Below are 26,293 nucleotides of genomic sequence, written 5' to 3'. Positions count from 1 at the left end.
GTTGACCACATAATTTCATTAGTTGTAAATTGTTTATAAATAGGTTGTTTATTGCGTACAAAAGTATGTAAAAATATTTGAAATATAAAACGAATATGCGAGCTTAGCGCCATTCGATACATATTGATGTTTAAAAACTATTTGCTTCAAAGAACCGTTAACTGAACTTTAGAAATTAAGCATCCTGTTTTAAATGTGATCTGCTGTTTCGCGCGATCAGTTTCATGGACAATATTGACGCCCCTGTGCACATTTAAATTTTAGCACATTATGACCTGCTAGATGCTCACGATTGGAGAACTGTGTTGATGTATTTATAGGATGGAAGCGGAGTGCGAGTTGGAAGACTACTCAATTGGCCGATTTCTTAGCCGCCAATGGCAGGTACGACCTAGCAGCGAAGCACTATATGGACTCGCTAACCATCTACGCACAAGAACAATGGCCACAAGTAGAAATTGCTATCAGGTCCAGAGTTTACCACTGCCAGCTGCAGGGTTGGGTTGGGTTGGAAAAAAGTGCTATAAAAATTTTTAATAAATCTTGGAAATTTCGATTTTTCCTAAACTTCCTTCATATAAACTTCCTTTGGGCTGGACTGTGTATTATGATAAACAATAGTGGGTTATGAGTGATTGTATAAGGAGTACCACTTTTTATTCTATGACAATTAACAGAAATTTTACCTTGATATGGAGAAATGTATTACGGGGAAAATTGTCAGGAAGTAAAATGGTAGGTAAGTTGCTCTCAAATTAAATGAGTAATTATTCACGCCCGGTTTGTCTTTTTAATAGCTGCCAAAAAATTTCGCATAACTTTCCCGAACAAAGAGTTTTCCATTACAGTTATGATCTTTTCAATGATTTATTTCATTTCATTATTAATAGCCACACAGCGATAGCTGGGGCTATTATTGGCCTTCTCTTGGTTTTTTTTTATTTCGTCGTCATGATTTTTGTTGCGACCATATGACGTCACAGCCACTTTTTGTTCATTCGTTCATGCAATTTCAACTGAATTGCATGCGTGACGTCATTTTTCGCTCTTAGTGGAGCGAGTTTTTTTGTTCATTCGCGTGATTAAATTTTTGGTCACACTTGACTTACCTCACTCTCAAAAATGACTTCCTCACTTTGAAATTGACTTTTATTTACTTTAATTCAAAGAGATAAGGTCAAATGGATGTGTGTCACTCTAAATGAAGGTTATTTGAGATCAGCTAATAGAGGCAGCAATAACTTATACAGATTTTTAATCAAAATATAACAGATCAGCCTTCAATGAAAAGACAAATTTTTTTTGGTCTGTCTTTTTTACTGTTTTTTTTTAGACTGCCGATCTACGAATCTATTGCGGCTATTTTCTGGCAATCTGCCAGCTATGTTTGATTTTGAAGGAGCAGAAAATTTCAAGTGGGACCTTTTTTTTGCATTTCGTTTACAAGTTCTATTGCGCTACTGTTTAATTTCTCTGGCAGAGAAGCAGTTATTGTAAACGTGTGTCTTTTTATGCAAAATTTTTGCTTGACCGTTTTGACTTTTCGAGTGACTTTTGCTCCCTTGACTTTTTGCGTTTCGCGTGATCTAAAATTCCCTCTCTATCACAATTTCAAGCTGCTGAACTCAATTGGCGACAATTTAATACTCGAAGTCAAATAAAAAGTGTGCCGAAACTGGTGCCATTTTCACTTCAAATCTTAATAGTGGTATATGTTAACCTCGAATGTGGTTATTTGGAGCCCACTATTGAACTTCTTAGTCCCATTTCGCCCCTTCCCCCCCCCCCCCCCCCCGACTGAAGAAGGCTGCAATTGATTAGAGCTCCCACTAGTCGTTCAAGAGCAATTCTTCCGATGTTTATGGTTATGTTTATAATTGCTCCTGAACGATGTAAACGTGTTGGTCTTTTTTATACAAATTTTTCGCTGTACCGTTTTTGCGCTTTTCTTCTAGAACATTTTTTGACTTTTCGTAACTTTTTCGTAACTTTTTCACGCTTTCGTTCTTCATTTTTGAGTGATCTGTTGTTCACTCCGAAGGAAAGATTGTTGCTAAAATAAAATTGATTTCATCATAGAAAAAAAGAAGGGCCTGATAGCCGAGTAGGCAGTGCTTCTGGTTAGGGATCGGGAGCTCAATAGTTTGAATCCCTTTGTGGTAAAATCATGTTCCACCCGCCTGTCGTTGGAGAGCAATTCTTCCAAAATTAGTCGGTTTTTGTTTTGATTATTAAATGTTATAAATAACCGCCGTCTGCCTCTCAACGGCTATTATTTGGGCGGTCTCCATTTTTTTTTACAATTCAAAGAATTCGAATTGTACTGAGGCGCTGTTTTTTTTATGATCTGTTCACACCTTTTCATGATATTTGAAGCCCAATTGGAGTCGTGATTGTGGTCACGCCAAAAACAGGAAGTGGAGCGAAAAAGCGAGTGGTTTTGCGGCGTGAATTTTTCCCTTATTTCAAAGTAGAGTAAGAAAACGCTGTTTGAACAAAAATTCGTTTTCTTGCTGGTGGTTTTTGTTCACATGTGGCATTTTGACACTGATTTTCAGTTTCTTATTTTTTATGATCTGATTTTTGGAAATGGTTTTCCTAATTCTATCGTAGTCCGTTCTAGATCCAGTCTATTCAATGAAATTTCTTTAAATTGTTCGTCAGGACTTGTCCTGCCATATTTTATATTTTGTCAACAGAATGTTTGTTACGACCATATGACGTCACAATCACCACTTCAAGTCTGCTTTTTGTTCATTCATTCATGCAAATGCAACTGAGTTGCGTGCGTCATGTCCTTTTTCACTCTCTGATGGAGAGTGTTTTATGTTTATTCGCCTGATATAATTTTTGCTCACACAAGACTTACTCACAAGAAGCTGAGAAATGACATCCTCACTTTGAAATTGACTTTAATTAAAAGACATAAGGTCGAATGAGTGTGCTATTGTTCGTGTAGATTATCAGCATTCCCGAGTTAAAGAAAAGTGCAAACACCTCGGTCTTCGAAACTTTTGCTCTAAATGAGTAGTGTTCACATTTTAATAGCCGCCGTCAGCCCCTCAACGGCTGTTTTTTAGGCGCTCTCCTTCAATTCGCTTTACCTTTTGATCACGTTTTTCGTTTTACTTAAGTCACGTTTCAACTGAATAGATTTTAAATTCGTTAACGCATTGAATTAAGTAATGTAGTGAATACGGTCAATGTCAAAAGTGCAAAATCAAAAGAAACGGAATAAACTTATAAAGCGCGGTCATTAAGCCGTAATGCATTAGGCTATCAAAAATCATTAACGGTATTGCTAGCTGGCGTAAGTATTATGCTTATTAGCCTTCAGTTTAAATCTGAATTAAAAGTGCTTTTTGAATCTGACCGAAATGCATAATTTACACATCAAATAAGAACACTTTGACACTTAGAAAAATTATGTCAATTTCTATTTCTTTTTCTGTTTCAATCCCAATGGGCGTCAAGCGGGTCAACGGTGGCTATTTTCCGGCAATTTGCCGGCTATGTTATTAAACTTTGAAGAGAAAAAGTTTTCTCCTTAAAACCATTTTCTCTATTTGAACGTACTTTGCACTGATTTAAGTTCATAATATTTGATTGCTCTCAAATAGCTGTGTTATAATGAGCCTGATTGCGAGGATTTGAATCGTTTGCTTGTAATTGATGTCCGGTACGGTTTTTTTTACAATTCAAAGAAATTCACGCGCTGGGAGCTGGATTTTGTTGTAATAAGATCGTTTATTGTATCAATTTAGACAATTTCTTAGATTTCTCAGTTAAGATCGTCGGTTCTCAGTTAAGAAGTCGGGTGAAAAGTTGAATGGAGAAATTCTCGAATGCAAAATGCATTTGCCTAGAGGATAATTTCGAAAGCGGAAAATTAAGCTTAATTCAATTTGTTTCTTAGTCAGTTCGATTTGCTCAATTTGTCTAATAGTAAAGATTAATGTTGGAGTATGTGTTTAATTGCTCTTGAACGCAGTTCATAGCAATTATTGTAAACGTGTGTGTCTTTTTTATGCAATTTTTTCGCTTGACAATTTTGCGCTTTTCTTCTAGAACATTCTTTGACTTCTCAAGTGACTTTTTCACGCTTTCGTTCTCCATTTTTGAGTGATCTCTAGTGCTCCGAAGTTGCTAATATAAAATCGGTTGCAGCATAGGAAAATTTAGTGACTGGTAGCTCATTGGTTAGTGCGGGTGGCCAAGGAGCGAGAGGTCAGTGGTTCGAATCCAGGTGGGGTGAAAGTTTTTTGCACCCATAAAGAACAATTGGTCTAGACTAAAGACCATGAATTAAATTGCCTCGCCTGTCGTTCAAGAGCAATTCTTCCGACATTTGTCGGTTTATGTTTAATTACTGTCGAACAAAGCAATTATTGTAAACGTGTTGGTCTTTTTGGATTTACCGTTTCGATTGTCGATGATTTTTAAGCCCTTAACGTTTTCGTTAGTGGCTTTCTTGCTTGTGGTTTTTTGTTCACATGCGGCCTTTGACTTCGATTTTTACTGTTTTTTGTTTTTTTTGATCAGATTTTTTTTTCGAAATAGTTTTTCCAATCCATTCATTGTCCAATCTAGGCCTGGCTTGGTCTTGTTTAGTCAATGAAATTTCTTTGAATTGTAGGTCAGGACTTGTCCTGCTATGTTTTTTATTTCATCAACAGGATGTTTTTACGACCATATGACGTCACAATCACCACTTCAAATCTGCTTTTTGTTCATTCTTTCATGCAAATTCAACTGAATTGCGTGCGTGACGTCATTTTTCACTCGCGTGATTAGATTTTTGGTCACACGTGACTTACCTCAATCTCAAGAATGACTTCCTCATTCTTAAATTGACTTTTCTTTAATTCAAAGAGATAAGGTCAAATGAGTTTGTGTCACTCGAACTGAAGGGTATTTAAGGGCATCTAATAGAATCGAATCCGCAATACGTTAAACATATTCTTAAAATACAACAGCTCAGCATTTTTTAAAAAAAATATTTGGTCTGTTTCTCTAACCATGTTTTTGAGACTGCAGATACAGGAAGCTATTGCGCCTATTATCTGGCAATCTGCCAGCTATGTTTTTTTGTGGTTATAGTGGTATATAATAACCTCCAATGACGTCATTTGAAGCCCTGTAAGTGAACTTAGTTCCCCCTCTCATCCCCCCTGACTGCTACAGATTCCATCGAGCTCCCACTAGTTGTTCGAGAGCAATTCTTCTGACGTTAGTCGGTTATGTTTTATATTTCCAACCCAAGCGTTAAACAGACAAAAGTGCGCCTCCAATCGATCCTGTAAATCTACTGGCTTCTATGTTGATTAATAACAGTGATCGAAAACGAGACGACACTAACAAGAGGGACGGCCGTCGAATGTCGGCTGCAGTGAGCACGCTAAGTGTGAAAAGTGAAGCGCCCACTGCTTGTACATTTCTGTCCAAAGTTGGAATGAGGGTGCGGGGGTTCACAGCTGTGACTGATGAAAGCAGTGGTGCTGTTGTGAGTTCTTCGGAAGAGAAAGACGGCGCTGACATGAAGTTCTTTGATTTGGTCATTGAGTCTCTCTTTCCCAGTGAGCTGCAGGGAGTCAACTTCAAATGGTATTACTCGGCGCTTGACGAAGAATACCGATTGGGATACATTAGAAGTATGTTCATGAATTATTAGCTTTCAAAATGCTTGCATCGCGATCACGCTAGTTGCCTACTAAAGTTAAGTAATGTTCTATATTGCATTTTTCTTGGTTTGGCTTAATTGAAAAGTAATAGTGATCTGATATTTTACACACGCAAGGTGAGTGATGGAGGCGTGTCTTTTTGTATCTGGTTCTCGAGTGATTTGTTGAGAATTTTGTTTAATAGAGTAAAAGTATTACTGAACTTTTTTCAAGCCCGGATATTAACGAGAGCTATAATTGTTATCACTGCTTCCTAACCTAGCAAAAATTTTGTACAGTTGCAGATGTTGGGCCAATGTTCATTTTCCTTATTAACTGCTCTCAAACGAAATTTGTTGCAATTTTATTGGTCCTGCAGGTCTTTATGCAATTTTCGCACTACCAGCTTTACGTTGTGTAGCCAAAGATCATCGGTAGATCATCGTTGGCAGACACAAGAAGTAACAGATTTGAAGTATAAATTGCAAAATCTCAACTGTTCATTTTGTCATCCAAAAAATTTTGTTTTTAATGTTGCTCTGCTTTCTTTGTTTTTGTTGTATTTATCTTTACATTTTGAGTTTTTTGGTTATCGGAACAGTTTTTATCGAGCAAGAAACTTTCGATGCAAATATTTCAGTTTTATAACTGAGCATGATTTGTACTCGTTTGAAAAAGTTTGTGTATTAAGAACACAGGAACTATTAGTTTTCGCGTCGCATGTTTTCGTATCCATTTTTTATTTGAAAATGATATGCCACCTAGTGGTGTTCATTTTGGTGGATAATAGCTGCTGAGCTGAGCTATTAGCGTCTGCACCTTTTTCGTCGTGATTTTTTACAACCTGTAACGTTATTTTACGGCCACGTCAAATCAGATTTTTAAAGTGAGGACTTAGTCAAATTTCTGACTATGCCGGCATCACCTAAAATGTAATTATCTAAAATGATATTTTTTTCATTTCTGTGGTAGAAAAAACTCAATCTTTCTGATAATTTCAGCATCGTAACCAAGAATTTTTAAGACCCTTCTCATCCTGACTTTGATGGAAAGAACTGTGAAATAGATTTTTTTTACCTAGAGTTATCATTGAAAAGTTTTGCATTGAAAAGGCTTTACATGCACGCTCAAATTTTCAATTGTTTGCTTGAGTACCTCATAGGCATGTAACTCTGATGCGAAACAAATCCTATGTTTCACTCGTTCCTCATAAGTGTTTTCAAACGTTTTTGATGTCTCAAAAATCAGTCTCAACGATACGTGAAATAACTTTGTCTAGTCCCATAATTGGGATTGAACCGTTGAAGAACTGTGACAAAGAATGATCCTATTCAATCAGTTTTGTTGCTGAAGCTGCCCATGTATTTTTTCGGTTGTTCACTAAAGCTACAGAAAAAATTTTTTAGCGAGAGCTGAAGAGTTAGGAAGAGCAAAATTCTTGTTCTCTTGACGGTCTTTCAAACTGTCGGTAATCTACAAATCAAGTTTGATGTTCTATGGCAGTTAAAGGGCGGTTAAAATAAGAGACAACAGCTGCCAATTTAGAAAACGTTGAAAATTGTAATTGGGTAACTGATCTTGAAACTACTGTCCAGTTGGTGCCTGAGCTTTTTTTTGACAATTGAGCACGCGCAACTCAGTTTTTCTCTATTAAGCTGTTTTGATTGCATGTACCAGGCTCATTAAAAATAGCAGGGTCATTTTTTATTTGATTTTAACCCAATTTGAAAAAGTTTGTTTTTACCTGCTGTCTGGGGACACTTTTTTGTTCAAATGTCGGTGTTATTTAAAAAGCTGGTTTTTCAAAAAAGTATCCTTGATCGAACATGACTGCGTGGGCGAAATTATTTGTAAAAAATGTTTATTATGCAAATTTTCGTGTCAAATGTTGTTTGCTAATTGCTCTCGAACGAAATTTGAAGCAATTATTGTAAATGGATGTGTTTTTAATGCAACATTTTTGCTTGACCGTTTTTGCGCTTTTTTGTAAAACATTTTTGACTTACGCTTGAATTCTTGATTTGTGCGTGGTCTAAATTGCTCTCATTCAGAAATGCCCCGCGATTCTCAGTCGAGAGCATTTCTTCAGGGATATGTTTGATTTTGCAAACTGGTAGTTTCTGATAGTTGGTAAGTGTTTCTGAGATTTGACTTCAATATTGCATTATTAACAGCTCATATTGCGAAAAGAAGCAATGATTTTTGACAATGTACAGTTAAACGTTTAGTTAATAATAGATCGGATAATGAAATTCTTACTGCTGAGGATGGGATGTCAGTTTAGAAAGTTTTGTTTCTGCTCGTTTTTATTCTCAATTTTAGGCCAAATTTATTTTTGATTAAATCAAAATTCAAATTGTGTAGGTTGGGCATTGCTCCTGTTGGTTTTTTTGTCATTTTAGGGTGGTTTTTAATTTGGTATCAGTTAATTTTTAGTTCCTGTTTACGCAGCCTAATGGAAAATAAGAAAAACCATTTTATAGATACTAGAACGTACTTTCGATTGTTTCAAAATTGTCTCAATTTTGACTTAAGATGAAAAAGGAGAACATTCAAAATATCACAGGAAAATGGAAAAAGAAACGGATTTGCAGTGATGGCAGTGGGTGGTCGGCGTAGACAAATTTTTTGACATATATGTTGCCTACTGTATTGGAAATTTGATTCGATTGAAACATCAAAAAAATGGGTTCTCGAAATAATAATAACACGATTTTTTGCCAAAAAATTGGATAGGTTATGCGTTTGCCTTTCTCTTACGTTTGAATTGCTCTTACTTTTAGGTGATCGGAAACTTAATTTTAAATTGAAGTCTGTTAGAATAATTACTGTAAAATTATAAATAAAAAATTATAAACAGATAATTTTTGAGAAAAAGGTTGAAGTTTTCCAACTGCATCTTATTTCTCGTCGTAAGTTCTTAACCTAGCAATGAAAATCTTGTTCACTTGATTGAGAGCCAACTTTAATAAAAGTTGTGAAAATTTGATTGATTGAGAAATAAAAAAAAATCGAAATAATTTCTTAACAAAGAGAAAGGCAATTGTTTTACATTTTCCTCAAATGTATCTTAAAATGATCCCCGGGTCATTGTTTTAACTTTCAACCTTGCGATCAGAAATTTTTGTCAACGGAATTTGTCAAGCTGTTTTGAATATAGATCTCACAAGCAACCTATGAAAAAACATTTTGGAATTTCTTGTTTTCAATTTGCCTCAATTCTCAAAAAATGGTTAATTTGGTAATTTCAACAGCTGCCAGTAAAAAATTTCGAAATTTTATGTAAAGTTGAAAATTCAGTTCTTTCCAGTGCCTCTCTAACAATGTTGTTGGAATTATTCTAGTTACGTGTGACTTTATCGCTTGACCGTTCTGTCTTCTGGGGATCAATTTTACCACACTTCACTTCATTTTTCACTGATGTAAAAATTTGCGTGCTGTAAATTTTGCGCTCTGCCATTTTGAGTTGGAGGATGCTGAATTTATGCAAGGGAGTTTACTACTGTGAGTAATATGAATAATGATTGCTGAAATTTTCATCATTTATTCACTTACTTATTGGTAGCCTATGTCAGCTCTAGTAACGTAATTTACGTAATTTTTAGAGAAATTTACGCAGAGCGAACTATTTTATTAGAGGTAACTGCGTACTAAAAAGCCAGAGAGCCCAATTCCAGATTTTTTCCTTGTTGACTCCAATATCTTCTGATCTTAAGTTTCAAGTTTGTTGATGAAATTTTTACTTAACTTCAACTCAAATCTTTTATTCCAAAATTGTCCTCTCAATTTTACTCTATTGTTTAGCCAATTTCGTTAAATAGATATTTTTGTTGTGATAGATATTTTTGTTGTGCTTTTGCCGTCATTTTTTATTTGAATCTTTTGCTGTTTGAGGTGTTTGAGAACAACGCTTTAATTTTGGCATGCTTATTATTATTATTATGCAAGTTCAAGTGCAAAAGCTGTGAAGTCGTAGTATTAGTTGCTGCCTCAATTTTTGTGAGTGTATCACCGAGAACAATGATTGAAACTCTATCGACACAAAGTATTTGTTTGTTTGAATTTTCTGTACGCACAGGCTCTCCCGAGGCGTCTTTTTTCCATCCGTGAAGTTTAGAGAATCAAACTCATTGAAATCAGCGTGATAATTGACATGGAGTGAAGTAAATAATAGCTACTGTCCTGAAATTTAACGAGACAATCTTGGATCATCTTTGCCGCAGGATTCGTTTTTTTTTCAGACTTCAATGTTTTTTGATGCTGAAATAATCCCTTTTCTTGTTTGCAAAATCTATAATCGAGGTTTTTTTTAGAATATATATACATAAAAAATTGAGTATTAATATGTGTGCGATCGATAGGGATGGAATATCTGGAAAGATCGAAAAAGGCTTGTTAAATATAGTAAAAAATTTTAAAACAGATAAATTTTAGCGTAATGGAAGAATTCAAATAAGTGGAGATTATCTAAAATGAATTTGCGATTAAAATGATCGTTTACACTTAGGTTCCAACTTTCGCTTCATGAGACCAGAGCAAGTGGCGGAGAAGAGTCAACAGAGTACCAAACCTGAGAGCAATCAGAACAGCAGTCACGGAGCATCAACGGCAGCAAACGTCATCGACAATAAACTGGTCATAGGAGGGGAAGACGTCTTCTCTATAAAACCTGGAAAGCACAAATACAGAGTTGCAGGCGTGTTCAGAACAGCTGGTCTCTACCAGTTCAAGAAAATCAACTGCATTTATGGCAGTGTGAATATGGAACTCTTTCCTCAAAGCTCAATTGACTTCCATATAACGAATATCGCGCCAAAAGTTTCTTTTTCAGAAACATCAAAGCCTATATTTTCTCACGTCAACTCGAATGTACAAGTAGTCGTAGATCGTTCAGAATGGCCAACTAACATTTTGTTCAAGCTTGAGACGTGCTCGTGTGCTACAGCTACAGTAGATATACTTTCCAGACCCGCGATTTTGAGTGGCAGTGGAGAGGCGGATGATGATAAAGTGAAAGAACTAGTTGTAGAACTGAAGATTTTCACGTCCATTTTAACTGATTTCCATGCAGTATCTTTTCATTGGGTAGTGACGCCATCCAAGTTGTCACTTACCAGCAGCTGTCAGATTCCATCGAAGCGGCCTTTAACAATAGTTCCAGAGCTCTTGCCAGGTAATTTGGTTAAGACGTTAAAAATGAAGTACAGATAAGCAATTAGTGGTAATTTGTTCAGTTTTTTGGTAATTTCTTTTGAACAGATTAGAAAACGATAGCTGAGCGAGCTAATATTAGATGAAATTCGTTGACTAGTGTTGGCGTTATCTTGGCTGTTTTAATTGCTCTCGAACGAAGTTTGAAGCATTTATTATAAACGTGTGTCGTCTGTCTTTTTACGACACGAAGTATTGGTATTACGCAGTTTTTTTTTCGTTGAAACAAGTTTATTCATGATCTGAATTTTGACTTTTCTTTTCGAACAGTTACCCGTTTCTGAAAGTTGACTCTGTTTTTGAACATTGGACTTTAACAGTAGAGTTCCCTTTGAGATTTTGTAATCCCGTATAAGTCTGTAGTACTTACCTAAACAATAGACCAACCACCTAACTATCAAACCACTCTGACTAACCCACTCCAACCCCTGTCACCCAATCCTACAAACTACTACCTAACCCTACAAAGCCTCCTACACCTGCCTACCCCCCCCCCCCCATCTACTACCCCATGGGTATCTATCTACCCCCCCACTACCTTACCATCCCCCGCCAACTACCTACGCCCCCACTTACCCCCTACACCTACCTAATCTGATCATCTCGTACCTACCCCCTCCCAACTACATACGCCCTCGCACACCTAATTACATTCCCAACTAAAATTGATTGTTTGTAACTATATATTGCTTTGTTTTTCTTTTTTAATAGCCGCGAAGCGATAGCGGCTATTATTGGGGACATCGTGGTTTTTTACAATTCAAAGAATTTGAATTGTATTGGGGCGCTGTCTTTTTTTTAAAGATCTGTTCACACATTTTCATGATTTTTGAAGTCAAATTGGAGTAGTGATTTTGGTCACGCCGAAACAGGAAATGGAGCGAAAAAGCGAGTGGTTTTGCGGCGTGAATTTTTTTCGCTCTAATTTTAAAGTAGAGTGCGAAAATGGTGTTTGAACAAAAATTCGGTTTCTCAGTAGTGGTTTTTTGTTCACATGCGGCAATTTCACTCTGATTTTAAATGTTTTTTTCGATTTTTTGGATAGGATTTTTTTCTAAATGGTTTTCACAATCCATTCACAGCTCATTCTAGGCCTAGTTTTTTGTTTGAATTAAAATTTCATTTCTCGATAGTGGTTTTTTCGTTCATATGCGGCATTTTGACATTGATTTTTTGTTTTTTTTTTCTTATTTTTTGATCTGATTTTCTAAATATGGTTTTCTCAATTCACTCATAGTCCATTCTAGGTCTAGTTTTTCTTTTTAGTCAATGAAAATTCTTTGAATTGTACGTCAGGACTTGTGCTGCTATGTGTTTTTAATTCGTCGTCTCCATCGATGATTCTTACGACCTGACTTCTTGGAATTGACTTCTTGGAATTGACTCCTTGGAATTGACTTCAGTGACTTCTATTGCTTTGCAGTTAAAATTTGTGTACGTGACGTTGTTTCTGCTTTTAGGTCAATTGCGTGACTTACCTCACTCAAAAAATTGACTTCTGAACTCACTTATGGAACTTTAATTTTTAATGAAGATTTACTAGTTAATAGTGTGCATCTAAGTTGTGCCAATCTTATATGCCCTAATTTGTGATTATTAGTCTTGAGTTTTTGATTTCGAATATCAATTTTGAAATAGCTCTTTAAGGGCGTTTTCCTTATAGAACGTGTGTGTCAAAAATTGACAGTCCGAAGCTAACCCGAAAAGTCTAGTGGTCTATTGAAGGACTGGTGGTCGATCTGTCTATCTTATTTCTTTAGGTGTTTCAATTCCTGGAAGGCCACGAGCGTCTATCGCGGCTATTTTCCGGCAATCTGCCGGCTATGTTTATTATTTCTGAAATAGGTGAGTTTGTTTGCTGCGAATCTTCGAGTCCTTTACGGTATTCTACCGGCTATGTTTTTTATGCAAAATTTTCTATCGATGGTTTTGTATTTTTGAGTCACTTTTACTATCATGACATTTTTGCGTTTTGCGTGATCTAAATTTCTCTCATTCACAATTTCATCCAGCTGAACTCAATTGGCGGCAGTTTAATATTAAAAGTCAAAATGAAATATGCGCCAAAACTTTGTCATTTTTCACTCTGTTTTATTGTGGCGTAGTAATTTCTGTTGACGTCATTAGGCCCCCTAGTGAACTTTTTAGTCCCCCTCAGACTACGCCCCTGACTGAAATAGGCTACAATTGATTAGAGCTCGCACTGGTCAGAGAGCAATTCTTCCCACGTTAGTTGGTTTTTTTTACGATTCAAAGAATTGATTTATATTGTGGAGCTGTCTTTTTACGACTCCCTAAGAGGAGATAGGAGACGTTTTTAATCTATATTTTTTGAGTTAATTTGAAGCAGGAAGTGCCGCACGTGCTAAATTTTGTAGTAGTTTTGCTGTTATTGAAGACGAGCGGAGTGAAAAGAGTGAACGTTATTCATACCACTGTTTTTGAGAGAGAGCGAGCAATTGACGTTTGAAAGCGTTTCTTAACGAGCAAATTTTTTTATTCACCTGCAGCTTTTTCAGGCAGTTTTTCTTTGTTTTTGATTAATTTTTCTGTTTTCTTTTTCTGTCTTCTTTTTTTGACTAATAATCTGGGTTTTATGCTAATTGGTAGATTTCGCAGCCAAGTTTTTAACCTGCTGCAGCATTTTTATGCTTATTGCTTTCTTTATAATCTTTTTTGTTCTGAATAGCCGCCGATTGCTTTACATGTTTTTGAATAATCTTTTTTTGCAGTTTCCGCCAACTTCCTACACCCCACCTACTCCTACACATACTTAAAACCCTCAAATGTTATCCCCCCTCTCACATACCTTGGCCACACAACTAATCACATTCTTATCTAAAAATTGTTTTTTTTTCGAACTATATATTGCTTTGTTTTTCTTTTTTGTATTACTTCTGCAATCGGTGGGTTAATTAAGAGTTTTTATTGGAGCTTCTTTTCGAGTCGTTTCCGGTATTTTACCTGCTGGTTTTTTGCGAACGTTTTGTTTGACAGTTTTAAATTTTCGAGTGAATTTTACGCCCGTTCGTACTTTTTGTTGTCTTATCATTTAATCTCATTGGGGGCAGGTGTCATAGGTTGCTGAGGGGATTGCTTTATTCATTCTTTTTTTGTTCAAAGCTAATGCTTTCTCTCACTTTGACATTAATTAATTGCTCTCAAACAAAGTTTGTAGCAATTATTTTAGTCCTGTTGGTCTTTTTTTATGCGATTTTTCGCTTGACTGATTTTGTGTCTGACGCTTTTGACTTTTTGTCCTCAAAAACGGGATAAACAGATAGCGCCAAGCGGGCATCAGGTGCTCTTCAAGCGTTTCAGCTCTGTTTCTGCTCAAACTGTTTTGGAGACTTATACTTATGGTGTGAGGGGCGGTTCTTAGAGGTTGAGGACACCCCCACTGTTGACTCCCCCCTCCCCACTACTATTCCCCCCCCCCCCCCCCCGTGGCTACTGACAAACACCGATCGCTAAAAACGCAATTGTATACTAATTTTCTAAATTTTTTCAAGCTTTTTGAAAATGTTGGACATTTTTTGAGTTTTTCAGCCCTAGGTGTCAAGGGCCTCTAGGTTACGGCATAGTTTCGAATGGTAGTTGAATGGTTTCAACATTTTAACATCACGAATTTAGCATTTTTTTGACAAAACGTGCAAATTTTTTCAATTTTTAATTTTTTTCAAATTTTTCATTTTACATTTATTTTTAATTATTCACGTCTTCCCAGACCTAGGGGCCAAAAAGTGTCCTTAAAGGTTTTATAATAAGTTACTGAAAAAAATTTTATTTGTCATGGAATATCTTCCAATTTTTTAATATGACAAGTTTTACCGATATTTTGATAAAACTTGCATTTTTCAAGTTTTTTGAAAATTTTTGTCGGTGTTTAGGTTTCTCCAGCCTCAAGAGCCAAGGAAACTCCTCTAAGGTTTGAGAATAGGTTACTGTATAGTTTCTAAATGCAATGGAATGTTCAAGATTTCAACGCCACCATTTTTTGCAGTTTTTTTATGCAACTTCCAATTTTCAAGTTTTTTGAAATTTTGTCAATTTTTAGGTTTCTCCAGCCTCTAGAGCCACATAACCTCCTTTATGGTTTGTTTATAGGTTACTGCATAGCTTCTAGATTTAATTGAATGTTTCAAGATTTCATCAACATGAGCAATTTTTTTAAAAAAAATTTCAAGTTTTTTAATCTTTTTGAACATATCATTTTTTTCGGCACCAGGGTCCTAGAGCCCTCCTCCAAGGCTTGATGAAAGCTTTTGCATAGTTTCTAGAGTTAATGGAATGGTTATCAATCTTTTAATGATTCCAGCTTTAGCAATTTTTTTAATTTTCAGAAAATATCATGTTCCAAGTCTATGGATCATTATGAGCCAGTGAAACTATTTAAGGCTTGAAATAGGGATACTGGATGGTCTCCTGAGTCAATGAAATGGTTTTGAAAATTTTAATATCTTAAATGTTAGCAAGATTTTGTTAAAATTTAAAATTTGCGATTGTTTTCAAAATGTTTGAATATTTTTGTCCTTTTCTGAGTTTAACGATCATTACTGAGCATCGAAGCTCTTCAATTCTCTCAGATGGGTTACTTAACCTAACTCCAGAGACAAAAATAGTTTTGAATATTTTCACTGCGAAATCTGGAAGTTTTTTTCAATTTTGCATTATTTTGCTTCGTTTGAGAGCAATTCGCTCGACGTTAGTCGGTTATGTTTTCTTATTTGCTGTTCGTTTTCCTAGTTGGTTATTAATAGCCGCACAGCGATAGCTGGGGCTATTATTGGCCTTCTCTTGATCTTTTTTATTTCGTCGCGATTTTTGTTACGACCATATGACGTCACAACCACTTCAAAGCTGCTTTTTGTTCATTCGTTCATGCAATTTCAACTGATGTGCGTGTGTGACGTCATTTTTTGCTCTTAGTGGAGCGAGTTTTTTTTTTCATTCGCATTATTAAATTTTTGGTCACACTTGACTTACCTCACTCTCAAAAATGACTTCCTCACTTTGAAATTGACTTTTAAGTACTTTAATTCAAAGAGATTGGGTCAAATGGGTGTGTGTCACTCTAAATGAAGGTTATTTGAGAGCAGCTAATAGAGGCAGCAAAAACTTATACAGATTATTAATCAAAATATAACATATCAGCCTTCAATGAAAAGACGAATTTTTTTGGTCTTTTTTTACTGTTTTTTTTACGACAGATCTACGACGCTATTGCGGCTATTCTGGCAATCTGCCAGCTATGTTAATTTTTAATGTGTTATCAGTTAATCAAATTATTGTAAGGTGTCATTGATTGCTAATGCGGATTGAGCTGATCCAAATACGTGTTTCAGTTCGTAGCTTATGCTTTCTGTGACTCTTACACATTTAGCTTCAGAAAGGATTAGCGAAGTTTTTTTTAATTATGTTGGTTTCTGTGCTATTGCTTGCTTATCACTTTATCTCATTAATGACAGTTCTCATCGGTTGCTAATGGGTATAAATGAGACCTAAATTGCTAGCCAATTTTGAGTGTTTGCATGCATTGGTTATATTTTTGTGTTATCACAGTTTGATTAATGACAAGTTTCATTTATTGGTAATGAGGAATAAACGAAACTAATCAGTTGCTTCAGTTCTTAGGTGTTATTTTTTTTACTTTGGTACCTTCTTTAAAAGAATAGTTGAATTTCGAATGTTCCATGGTTTTGGTGCTTTTGGTGTTGGTTAGTCTTAAATATAACAAGTCTTAGTGGTCTGCTCCTACAGTGATCTTTTGGTCAATTTATTGGCTCCAACTTTAAGCTAACCTTTTCACTGATTTAGATACTGTTTGTTTTCGAAGTGTTAAAGTGAATTTGTAAATCGTGCCTTCATTATTTGGTCTATTCCTTTTTCATCCAATAAAACACCAAACGGATATTATGTGACCTTTTTTTTACTGTGGTACACAAGTGTCATTTATTCCATCAATAGCTTAAAACACTAGTTGTGGGAAAACAAAAATTTTGTTGCTTTCAGTAAAGATGATCATTATAAGGTGATTGGGTCTTTCAATTATTTGGATTGTAATGTGTTATGTGTTTTATTCGCTGTACCTTTCGTTCACGTATATCATTTGACAAAAGCTGCGATTTTCACCTTTGACTACTGACTTACCTCAATCACTGTTTCAACCAAATGGGTTTTAAATTCTTTAAGGTATTTAATAACGCAATGTGGGTATATTGATGTAAATAGTTTTAAGGCATAAGTTTTTTTAATTCGAGTCTTTTCCAGAGTTTTTCTGCTACGTTTTCACTATTTGAAGAATTTTAATTGTTTTGGTGCGCTGTCTTTTTTTAAAAGACCTGTTTACACACTTTCATGAGCTTGGAAGTCAAATTGAAGTGATCATTTGGTCACGCCCAAGCAAGAACTGGAGCGATGAAGTGAGTGTTTTGTGAATTTTTTGCTCTCTATTTTTAATGTAGAGTGAGAAAACGGTGTTTCAACAGATATTCACTTCCTCTCTAGTGGTTTTTGTTTACGTGTGGGAAATTGACTTTGATATTTACTGTTTTTATTTTTTGATTAGTAGCCGCCGTCGGCCTTGTAACGGCTATTATTTAGGCTCTTTTTTTAAAATTCACTTTAGAGCTTTGATCACGATTTCGTTTTACATAACTCACGATTTTCACGTTTGACTTTTGACCTACTTCACTCACTGTTTCAACTGAATGGATTTTAAGTTTTTTCACCCATTCAATTACGCAATGTGGGGAATTCTGTCAAAGTTAAAAGATCAAAATCAAAGGAGAGGGGATAAACCGATAAAGCCCGGTCATTAAGTCATTGAGAATTAGGTTATGAAAGTTCATTAGTGTGTGCTAGCTAACATTGGTATTACGCTGATTGGTTTTCAGTTTAGAAGCTGAATTAAGTATAATTTTAGAATCTATCTGAAAGTGCACACCTTTTTAAAACGAATTCTCTCATTTTTTTCTCTTCTATTTCAATCCCGATATGCGTCAACGGCGGCTTTTTTTCCCAGTAATTAGCCGGCTATGTTTTTTATTGTCTTCGCAATTCTATATGTATGCTTTGTTTTCTTTAGTTTTTTCCAGCTTTAGAGGGTAGGTCGTGGTGTTTTCCAATCGAAATGATCAGATTTTCAAGGTTTCTCACTTTTAAAAATGAACCTACTGAAATCTAGCTTAGAAAAAGTTGAAAGGAGTGTGAACACTATTTTCAAATGCACATGACCGAGCGTACGTGTACAGTTAATACTTTTGCAGAAGGTTTTATGTTGACTCCTCGATTTGTATCAGTAACTCTCCCGTCTACGCATTTTCTAACACATCAACATATTTTACATAAGCTCATCAACCTCAGAGTTCCAAAGATTCAACAGATTTTTTTGATTTTTTTCGGTTGCTTACAGCAATTCAGCCTCCAATCTTACTTCTGACAGCAAGGAATGGTTCCAACGCCACTCTGGAATTGATTAACGTCGAGTTTCAACATCGGGTTAACAGTAAAAGTGATTGGGAGAAAATAGAGTTAAATGGACCTGTACAGTCGTCACCGGTGATGATCCTGAGTCTGTGTAAAGCGTGCTGGAGCTCAGCCCCTTCTAGTTTGCCAATTGGTAGTGAACTGAGACTGTCCTGTCAGTACAAGACTGACCACTACACTCAACAGCCAGTGTCCTGGAGATCGGTATGTATCAACAATACGGTACATGCAAAACATAAAGGTCACCGTAACCTCTCAAACATAAAATATGGTTGGAAACTAGGTTTTGGCTTTAACACGAAAAACGATGCAGTTGAGAAGAATGCATTTCTCTTAAAAAAGTAAAAATACTTGAGAAAGATCATCCCGTTACTGGTCTCATTGCGGCTTTCATACTAAAAGAAGGATGGCTATGAGGATCTTTTGACGGCTCGAAAAGTAGTATTGATAAAGTTAAAATTAATGACCGTAACTTAGGAATGTGAAGAGCGGAAAGAATAGAGAAAATTTGAGCTAATTTTTTTCACGCCCGAACTAAAATAGTTCTATCAAATTCATTAGAGTGAGAAAATGGTGTTTGAACAAAAAGAAGCTTTCACATGCGGCAATTTCACTTTGGTTTTTAATGTTTTTTTCCATATTTTTGATCAGATTTTTTTCTTAGTAGTCCCAATCCATTCATAGTACATTCTAGGCCTAGGTTTTTTTGATTGAACCAAATTTCCCTTTCTCGCTAGTGGTTTTTTGTTCACATGCGGCATTTTAACTTTGATTTTCTGTTTTTTTTTATTTGATATGATTTTGGAAATGGTTTTCTCAATGCACTCATAGTCCGTTCTAGGTCCCGTCTTTTGTTTAGTCAATGAAAATTCTTTGAATTGTGCTTCAGGACTTGTCGTGCTATGGTTTTTTCAAGATCTGTTCACAAATTCTCATGATTTTTGATATCAAATTGGAGTAGTGATTTTGGTCACGCCGAAACAGAAAGTGGATCGAAAAATGTGTGATTTTGCGGCGTGAAATTTTTTCACTCTTGAAGTAGTCAGAAAATGGTGTTTGACAAAAATTCGCTTTCTCCCTAGTGGTTTTTTGTTCACATGCGGCATTTTGACATTGAATTTCAGTTCTTTTTTTATTTTTTCTGATCTGATTTTATAGGAACTGATTTTCCCAATTCGCTCATAGTCCGTTCAATGTCTAGTTTTGTTTAGTCATTAAAAATTTTTTGAATCGTATTTCGGGACTTTTCCTGCTATGTTTTTATTACTTCGTCGATGCTTCTTGCGACCATTGACTTTTTCAATTTCAGTGATTTCTACCGCTTTGCAGTTAAAATTTGTGTGCGTGACGTCGCTTTTTCTGCTTTTAGGTCAATTGAGTGACTTATCTGACTCAAAAAAATGACTTCTGAACTAACTTAATGAAATTTAAGTTTTATGAACATTCACTAATTAAAGATCAATAGTGTGCATCTAAGTAGTGCCAAACGTATATGCCCTAATTCTTGAGTATTAGAGTCTTGGGTTTTTGATTTCGAATATTAACTTTGAGAAAGCTCTTTTTGAGCTTTTCCTTATAGAGCGTATGTTTCTCATAAAAATGACTGTCCGAATCTAACCCAAAGAGTCTAGTGGTCTATTGAAGGACTGGTGTTCAATCTATCTATCATATTTCTTTATTTGTTTCAATTCCATGGAAGGCCACAAGTGTCTATCCCGGCTATATGCCGGCAATCTGCTGGCTGTTTTTTATTTAAAAAAGGTCAGGCAAACTGATTGGTACGTTTTTAAATGATCTCAAACAGTCTCTTTTTAACGCAATATTTCATCTCACCGATTTTACTTTTATTTTTTTCCCTCAAGGATGGTAGAAACTGGCAACATCCGGAGGGAATTAAGTGGCTGAGTTGTTCTCATAGACCCTTCCGCTCTGCAAATCTCATAAGCTCATAGTGTGGAGGTCTGTGACTTAACCTTTCTCGTATTTAAGTTTCTTTCAAGCGAAATGACTTCTATAATTCGTAAATTAAATTTTACGTGGGACTGAAAATGCAGAGCAGGATTAGAAAATAATTATGAAACTGAACACGAGAAGCAAAATGAGGAGAATGAAATCCGAATAGGAACATTAAACTAAATCTGGCATTTTGACATTGATTTTGAGGTTTTTTTAATTGATTTTTTGGAATTGGTTTTCGCAACTCACTCATAGGCTGTTCTAGGCCTAGTTTTTGGTTTAGTCTGTGAAAATTCTTTGAATTGTACGTCATGACTTGTCCTATGTTTTTTTTATTCACTTTACCTTTTGATCACGTTTTTCGTTTTACATAAGTCACGATTCCCTCACTCACTGTTTCAACTGAATGGATTTTAAACTCTTTCACTTACTCAATTACGCCATATGGGAATACTGTCAATGTCAAGACCAAAATCCAAGGAGACGGGATAAACCCATAAAGCCCGGTCCTTAAATCATTGAGAAGTTCAAAGTTTGAGTTATCAAAGTTCATTAGTGTGTTTGCTAGCTGATATTGGTATTAAGCTTATTAGCTTTCAGTTTAAAAGCTGAATTAAGCATATATTTAGAATCCAACTGAAACTGCACTACAAATTAGAACACTTTCTGGCGCTGAGAAAGAACAGAAAAGAATTGGCCGATTTATCGCTTTTTTTTTCTTTTTCTGTTTCAATCCCAATGTGCATCAAGCGCGTCAACGGCGTTTTTTTTCGACGATCTGCGGGCTATGTTTAGCTTTGTTGTTCATTACCGGGCGTTCAATGATTGGGCTTGTTTTTTGGAACAATTTTGGTGGCTTTTGCCATAAAAATTCTTTTTGTATAGATGCATATATTTACGAGGTTTTTCACAATTGATTGTGTGTTTGTCTTCTGAATTGAAAAGGGCAACATTCAAGGTTTTGAGATCATTATTGTGGTGGCAACTTCCATCATTTTTTTCTAATTTCTTCAAAATTTACGAATCCACGTTCGCATTTTGAACCTTTTCAGTAATTTTTTCTTTGAAAAGGTTTTTAGAAATCTTGGAACACATGTATCTCAGCAGAAACTTATGGAAAAAAGTTTGGTTGACGAATTTATTCAGGCTGTTCTTTATCCGCAGGCGCAATTGTGCGAAGGCAGATGAAGAATTGTAATGCTCGTTTCGGATGAGGTAGCCATATTTTAAACTTCATTTTACCAGAATCCTTTTAACACTATACATTTTTAACACGGAAATATAAAACAGAAAAAGCCGTCAATTTGTCTCTTCTTTTTTTCTTTTTCTGTTTAATGCCGATATGCATCAAGCGCGTCAACGGCGGCTATTTTCCGGCAATCTGCCGGCTATGTTTGTATTGTTCTAAATGAATTCTCCAATCCTTTCACAGTCCATTCCAGATGTGGTTTTTTGTTTAGTCAAGGAAAATTCTTATAGGCTAGGACTATTGTAGGCTAGGCAAGGAATTTTAGGCTAGGGCCTATCCAACAATTTTTTATTTAAATTTTTTTGACCTATGGCGTCACTTTCACTTAAAAATCAAGTGTTGCGTTCATTCACTTAAGTTTTAGGGTGAGTTTTGTAAGTGAATTCCTTTCGTGTTTATTGGAGTGAGTTTTTGTCGCATTTGCGTGAAATTTTGGGATCACTTTTCACCTCTTGCAACGTCAAAAAGCCACGTCAAATAAGAGGGTTATGGTCAAATGGCGATATATCATTCTGTTGGTTTTTTTGTTCGGGATGAGAATTGACTTTGATTGTTACCGTTTTTTTTTCAATTTTTTGATAGGATTTTTATCATTCGATTCATTGTCTATATTAGGTCTACTTTTTGTTTTGCCAAAAGTATTTGGATTCTAGGTTTCTTTTTTTTTCACTCCGTCTGACAAGAATAGTTTTCGCTTTACCTTAGTCTACAGATTATTGAACATGTTGCTTAAAATCTGACTATCTAGGTTAGTTCAATCTTATATCCGTCGGCGCAAAGTCTTTTTAAGCAGCAGTTGCTCAGCAAAGTAATTAAGAATTAACAGATTCAGTATAAAAATACGAAATCAAAAATAGAAAAGGGATAAACCCAATTTTAGATTACGGCTACTCGAACTTTCTTTGAAGTCGTAGTTGCCGTCTTTAATGTTTATTGGTTTTGATACTATCCATCGCATTCCTTCATTATGAAACAGAAGTATGTCCAACTACAAAATGAAATCAAAACAGTTCGCACCTTGAAAATTTTTTTTAGTTTTTTTTTCTGTTCATTCAGTTCCAAATCAGAGTTATAAGAATCAATAGAGGCTATTTTCCGGCAATTTGCTGGGTCTGTAAAATTTTTACTACGGGATCATGCATCTAGCAGTCTTTTGATTAACTTATTTGAATTAGAAAATTGGTTCTTCTGGCTTTAAAAAAATTGTCAGGAAAATCTTAAAGATTACTGAACTATATGTGCTAATAAAAGTTTTTCGTAGTTTTGAATTGTGCAGGTTTCTTGCTAATAGCGGCTCGTTTCAAATAGGTTGGCATAGAGATGAGACTTAAATTTCCGAAACCTTTTCTCAATTTTCTACGCAAATTATGACAATGTTGATTTTGTTCTTTAAGGACTCTTAGATAATGATAAGCTCCTTTAAACAGTCTGGATACTGATCCAGCATTATGTGTTGAGCTGAGAACTTTTGGGGTGTACTTCTTAGAATATTTCCTAAAATTCTTTAATTATTTTGAATTGAATAGTGTGACTGGCCTCCGTGAGCAATTTTCAAATCAAATGCGTATTTCTTCTGAAAATTTAATATTTTTGCTGTCAAATACAGCTATGTTAAATAACGAAGTCATAGAAAGATGAATTATTTTGCTCGTTTTGTAGCTTGTTAATGGTATTTGGCTGCAATAACAAGATAATGGGCAAATTATTCCACGGATTTTTCATTCAGCTGAGAAATTAGCTTCTTCATTCGTTAGCTGCTTCGTAGCTTCTTCATTCATTAGCTTCTAAAATTCGTTCTCGAACCATTTCCTGCTTTACAACCATTAAGAACAGCAATATAGGTTACTACTTTGCAGTTCAACAAAGCGAGATTGGCTCATAACCGGAGTTTCAGATCTTTACTGCCCGTACACTGACATCCTCTAGTAAATGCCAATACATGTGGATGTCGATACAGAAGGACTTCTACCATTTGCCCTCTGGACCAGGTGCCTCCAGGGCACCACTCACAGCATTCAACACTCAAACGGCTCTGCCAATTGACTTGTTCAAGGAGGAACTTAAGCAAGACAAGAAATACATATTCTCATTCAAGTTAGTCTCGTGCAGTGACTTCATTAATTGCTCTCAAACAAAATTTGTACCAATTATATAAGGCACGTGGTCTTTTTGATGCGTTTTTCGCTTGACCGATTTTTCGTCTGGCCCATTTGACTTCATCCTCAAAAACGGGATAGACAGGTAGCGCCCAGAGAGTATTGTTCTCGTAGAGCCTTTCAGCTCAATAGGATCCAAGTATGCTATTCACAGAAACTGTTTTGGAGACGTACACTCATGGTTTGAAGGGCGGCTGTTAGAGTTTGACCCCCTCCCCATTTCACCTCGATTCGCCCATCTTAGTCGGTTATGTATGTTATTGCATGTCTTTTTTAATAGCCGCACAGCGATAGCTGGGGCTATTATGGGCCTTCTCTTGGTTTTTTAATTGCTCTCAAACGAAGTTTGTAGCAATTATATTAGTCCTGTCGGTCTTTTTTTGTGCAATTTTTTGTTTTGACTTTTTGTCCTCAAAAACGGGATAAATAGGTAGCGCCCAGCGGGCATTAAGTGCTCTTTGAGCATTTCATCTCAAACTATTTTGGAGACTTATACACTTATGGTGTGAAGGGCGGTTCTTAGAGGTTGAAGACACCCCCACTGTTGACCCCCCTATTGCCTACACCCCCACCGCGCTGTTGCCCCCCCTCAATCAGCCCCCGGTGCAAACCCCCCTCCTGTGGCTAGCTACTGACGAACAACCCCTTGTTAAAAACGCAAATTTATACTTTTTTTTTGCAATTTCAAGCTTTTTGAAAATTTTGGACATTTTTTGATTTTTATCAACCCTAGGTGTCAAAGAACCTCCTCTAGGGTTTGATAATGGGTTACTGCATTGTTTCTAGTGGTAATGGAATGGTTTCAACATTTAACACACGTTTCACATTTAAACATAACGAATTTTAGCAATTTTTTGACAAAACTTGCTTTTTTTAAGTTTTTTTTGAAATTTTTTTAGTTTTTTTTATTTTTTTAGCCTCAAGAAACAAGGAACCTCCCCTAGGCTTTAAAAATAGGTTACTGATAAATTTCTAGATTAAATGGAATGTCTTGCAAGAGTTTATCATCACAATTTTTAGCATATTTTTGATAGTTTTTGCTATTTTTTTCTCCAATTTTTTGACATTTATAGTCATTAATCAGATTTTTGAGCCTCAAAGGTCAGAAAGCTTCCGTTAGGTTTTGAAAATAAGTTACTGGAAAATTTGTGTTGGTCTTGGATTAATTTTCAACTTTGATATCACAAGTTTTAGCAATTTTTTTTAAAACTTGCAATTTTTTGAAGTTTTTTTGAAATTTTTGCCATGTTTTCGGTTTTTCTAGCTTTAAGGGCAACAGAACTTCCTCTTGATAATGTTTTACTGCATAGTTTATAGATATAATGGAATGTTCTTCAAGATTTTAATATGACCAATTTGAGCAATTTTTTTTTAAATATTTGCAATTTTTCATGTTTTTGATTTTTTTCTGGCAACAGAGGCCCTGGGACCTCCTCCAAGGTTTGATAATAAGCTTCTGCATAGTTTGTAGAGTTAATGGGATAGTGATCAATTTTTTATCACTTTAGTAGTTTTTGGATAACATTTAAACTTTTCAAATTTTTGGAAAATTTTTATCTTCCGAGTGTATGGATCTTCATGAGCCTCAGAATCTATTTCAGGCTTGAAACAGGGATACCGGATAATCTCTTTAGACAATAAATTCGTTCTTAAGATATTAATGTCTTGAATTTTGGCAAGATTTGTTTAAAATTTGCAGTTTTCAATTTTTTTAAAATATTTTTTGTCCTTTTCTGAGTTTAACGACCATAACCGGCCAACAAAACTTTTCAAGTCTCGAAGGTTGGTTACCTGACAAAACTTTCGAGACAGAAAATGGTTTTGAATTCTTTTTATTGCGAAGTTGAAAATTTTTTTAAAATTAATTTTGCCTTTCAGTTTTTTTCTATATGATTTATTAACAAGGTTAGCAAACTAGAAGTTGCACTTTTGAATCCAATCATGGAAGATATTCCTGTCTCTTTCTCTCTCTCTTTCGGTTAGGGTGCATTTCCTTCTCTTTCTCGCTCACGTTTTATCTCTCTCTCTCTCTCTCTCTCTCTCTTTGTTGATGCCGCACTTCAGCTGCTGTTATGTGGCGTAATGTCATCATCTCTGATCCTCATTATCAATTAATTATAGTGGAAATGTTTTCTATCATAAATGATCTAACAGGCAATTTTTAGGAAACCACTGTTAATTGCTCTCAAAAGCAATTTTTAGCAAATATATTAATGCTGTCTGTCTTTTATGCAATTTTTCGTTTGGCCGATTTTTTGTCTGACCCATTTGACTTTCGTCTTCAGAAACGGGATAATGTGGTAGTGCCCTGAGATAATGAGGTAGCTAGCCAATAAACCGTAGCTAGCTGTTGACGAAGCCAACCGCTCGCCGGTTGTTTGAGAGCACTTCGCCCGACGTTAGTCGGTTATGTTTTATTTCGTCGCGCTTTTGGTTACGACCATATGACGTCACCAATCTGCTTTTTGCTCCTTCGTTCATGCAATTTCAACTGAAGTGCGTGTGTGACGTCAATTTTCGCTCTTAGTGGAGCGAGTTTTTTGTTCAGTTGCGTGATTAAAATTTTGGTCACA

At 35.6% G+C, this 26,293-nt stretch overlaps 2 protein-coding genes across 7 annotated transcripts in view; one reads left to right on the top strand and one right to left on the bottom strand.

Annotated features, from left to right (window-relative positions):
- The window catches only part of LOC142336083 (syntaxin-binding protein 1-like), a 631,753-nt gene that overhangs the window by 299,721 nt on the left and 305,739 nt on the right, over window positions 1-26,293 (bottom strand). The window lies entirely within an intron of this gene.
- LOC142336079 (uncharacterized) overlaps window positions 1-26,293 on the top strand; it is a 50,503-nt gene that overhangs the window by 10,468 nt on the left and 13,742 nt on the right. For 2 of the 3 annotated variants that reach the window (XM_075384595.1, XM_075384594.1), the window contains exons 4-8: window positions 321-497; window positions 5,274-5,651; window positions 10,168-10,833; window positions 18,286-18,563; window positions 23,459-23,658. In XM_075384595.1, coding sequence (XP_075240710.1) covers window positions 321-497; window positions 5,274-5,651; window positions 10,168-10,833; window positions 18,286-18,563; window positions 23,459-23,658 — 1,699 coding nt within the window. Of the gene's footprint in view, window positions 1-320; window positions 498-5,273; window positions 5,652-10,167; window positions 10,834-18,285; window positions 18,564-23,420; window positions 23,659-26,293 lie in introns of those variants that run through there. The other variant, XM_075384596.1, reaches the window with a different exon arrangement.

The sequence above is a fragment of the Convolutriloba macropyga genome, chromosome 3, assembly GCF_964194025.1.
Source record: "Convolutriloba macropyga chromosome 3, txConMacr16.3, whole genome shotgun sequence".
NCBI classification, from domain to species: Eukaryota; Metazoa; Xenacoelomorpha; order Acoela; family Convolutidae; genus Convolutriloba; species Convolutriloba macropyga.
Note: the sequence above shows the minus strand (reverse complement) of the source record. Positions and strands in the feature narration are given on the sequence as shown.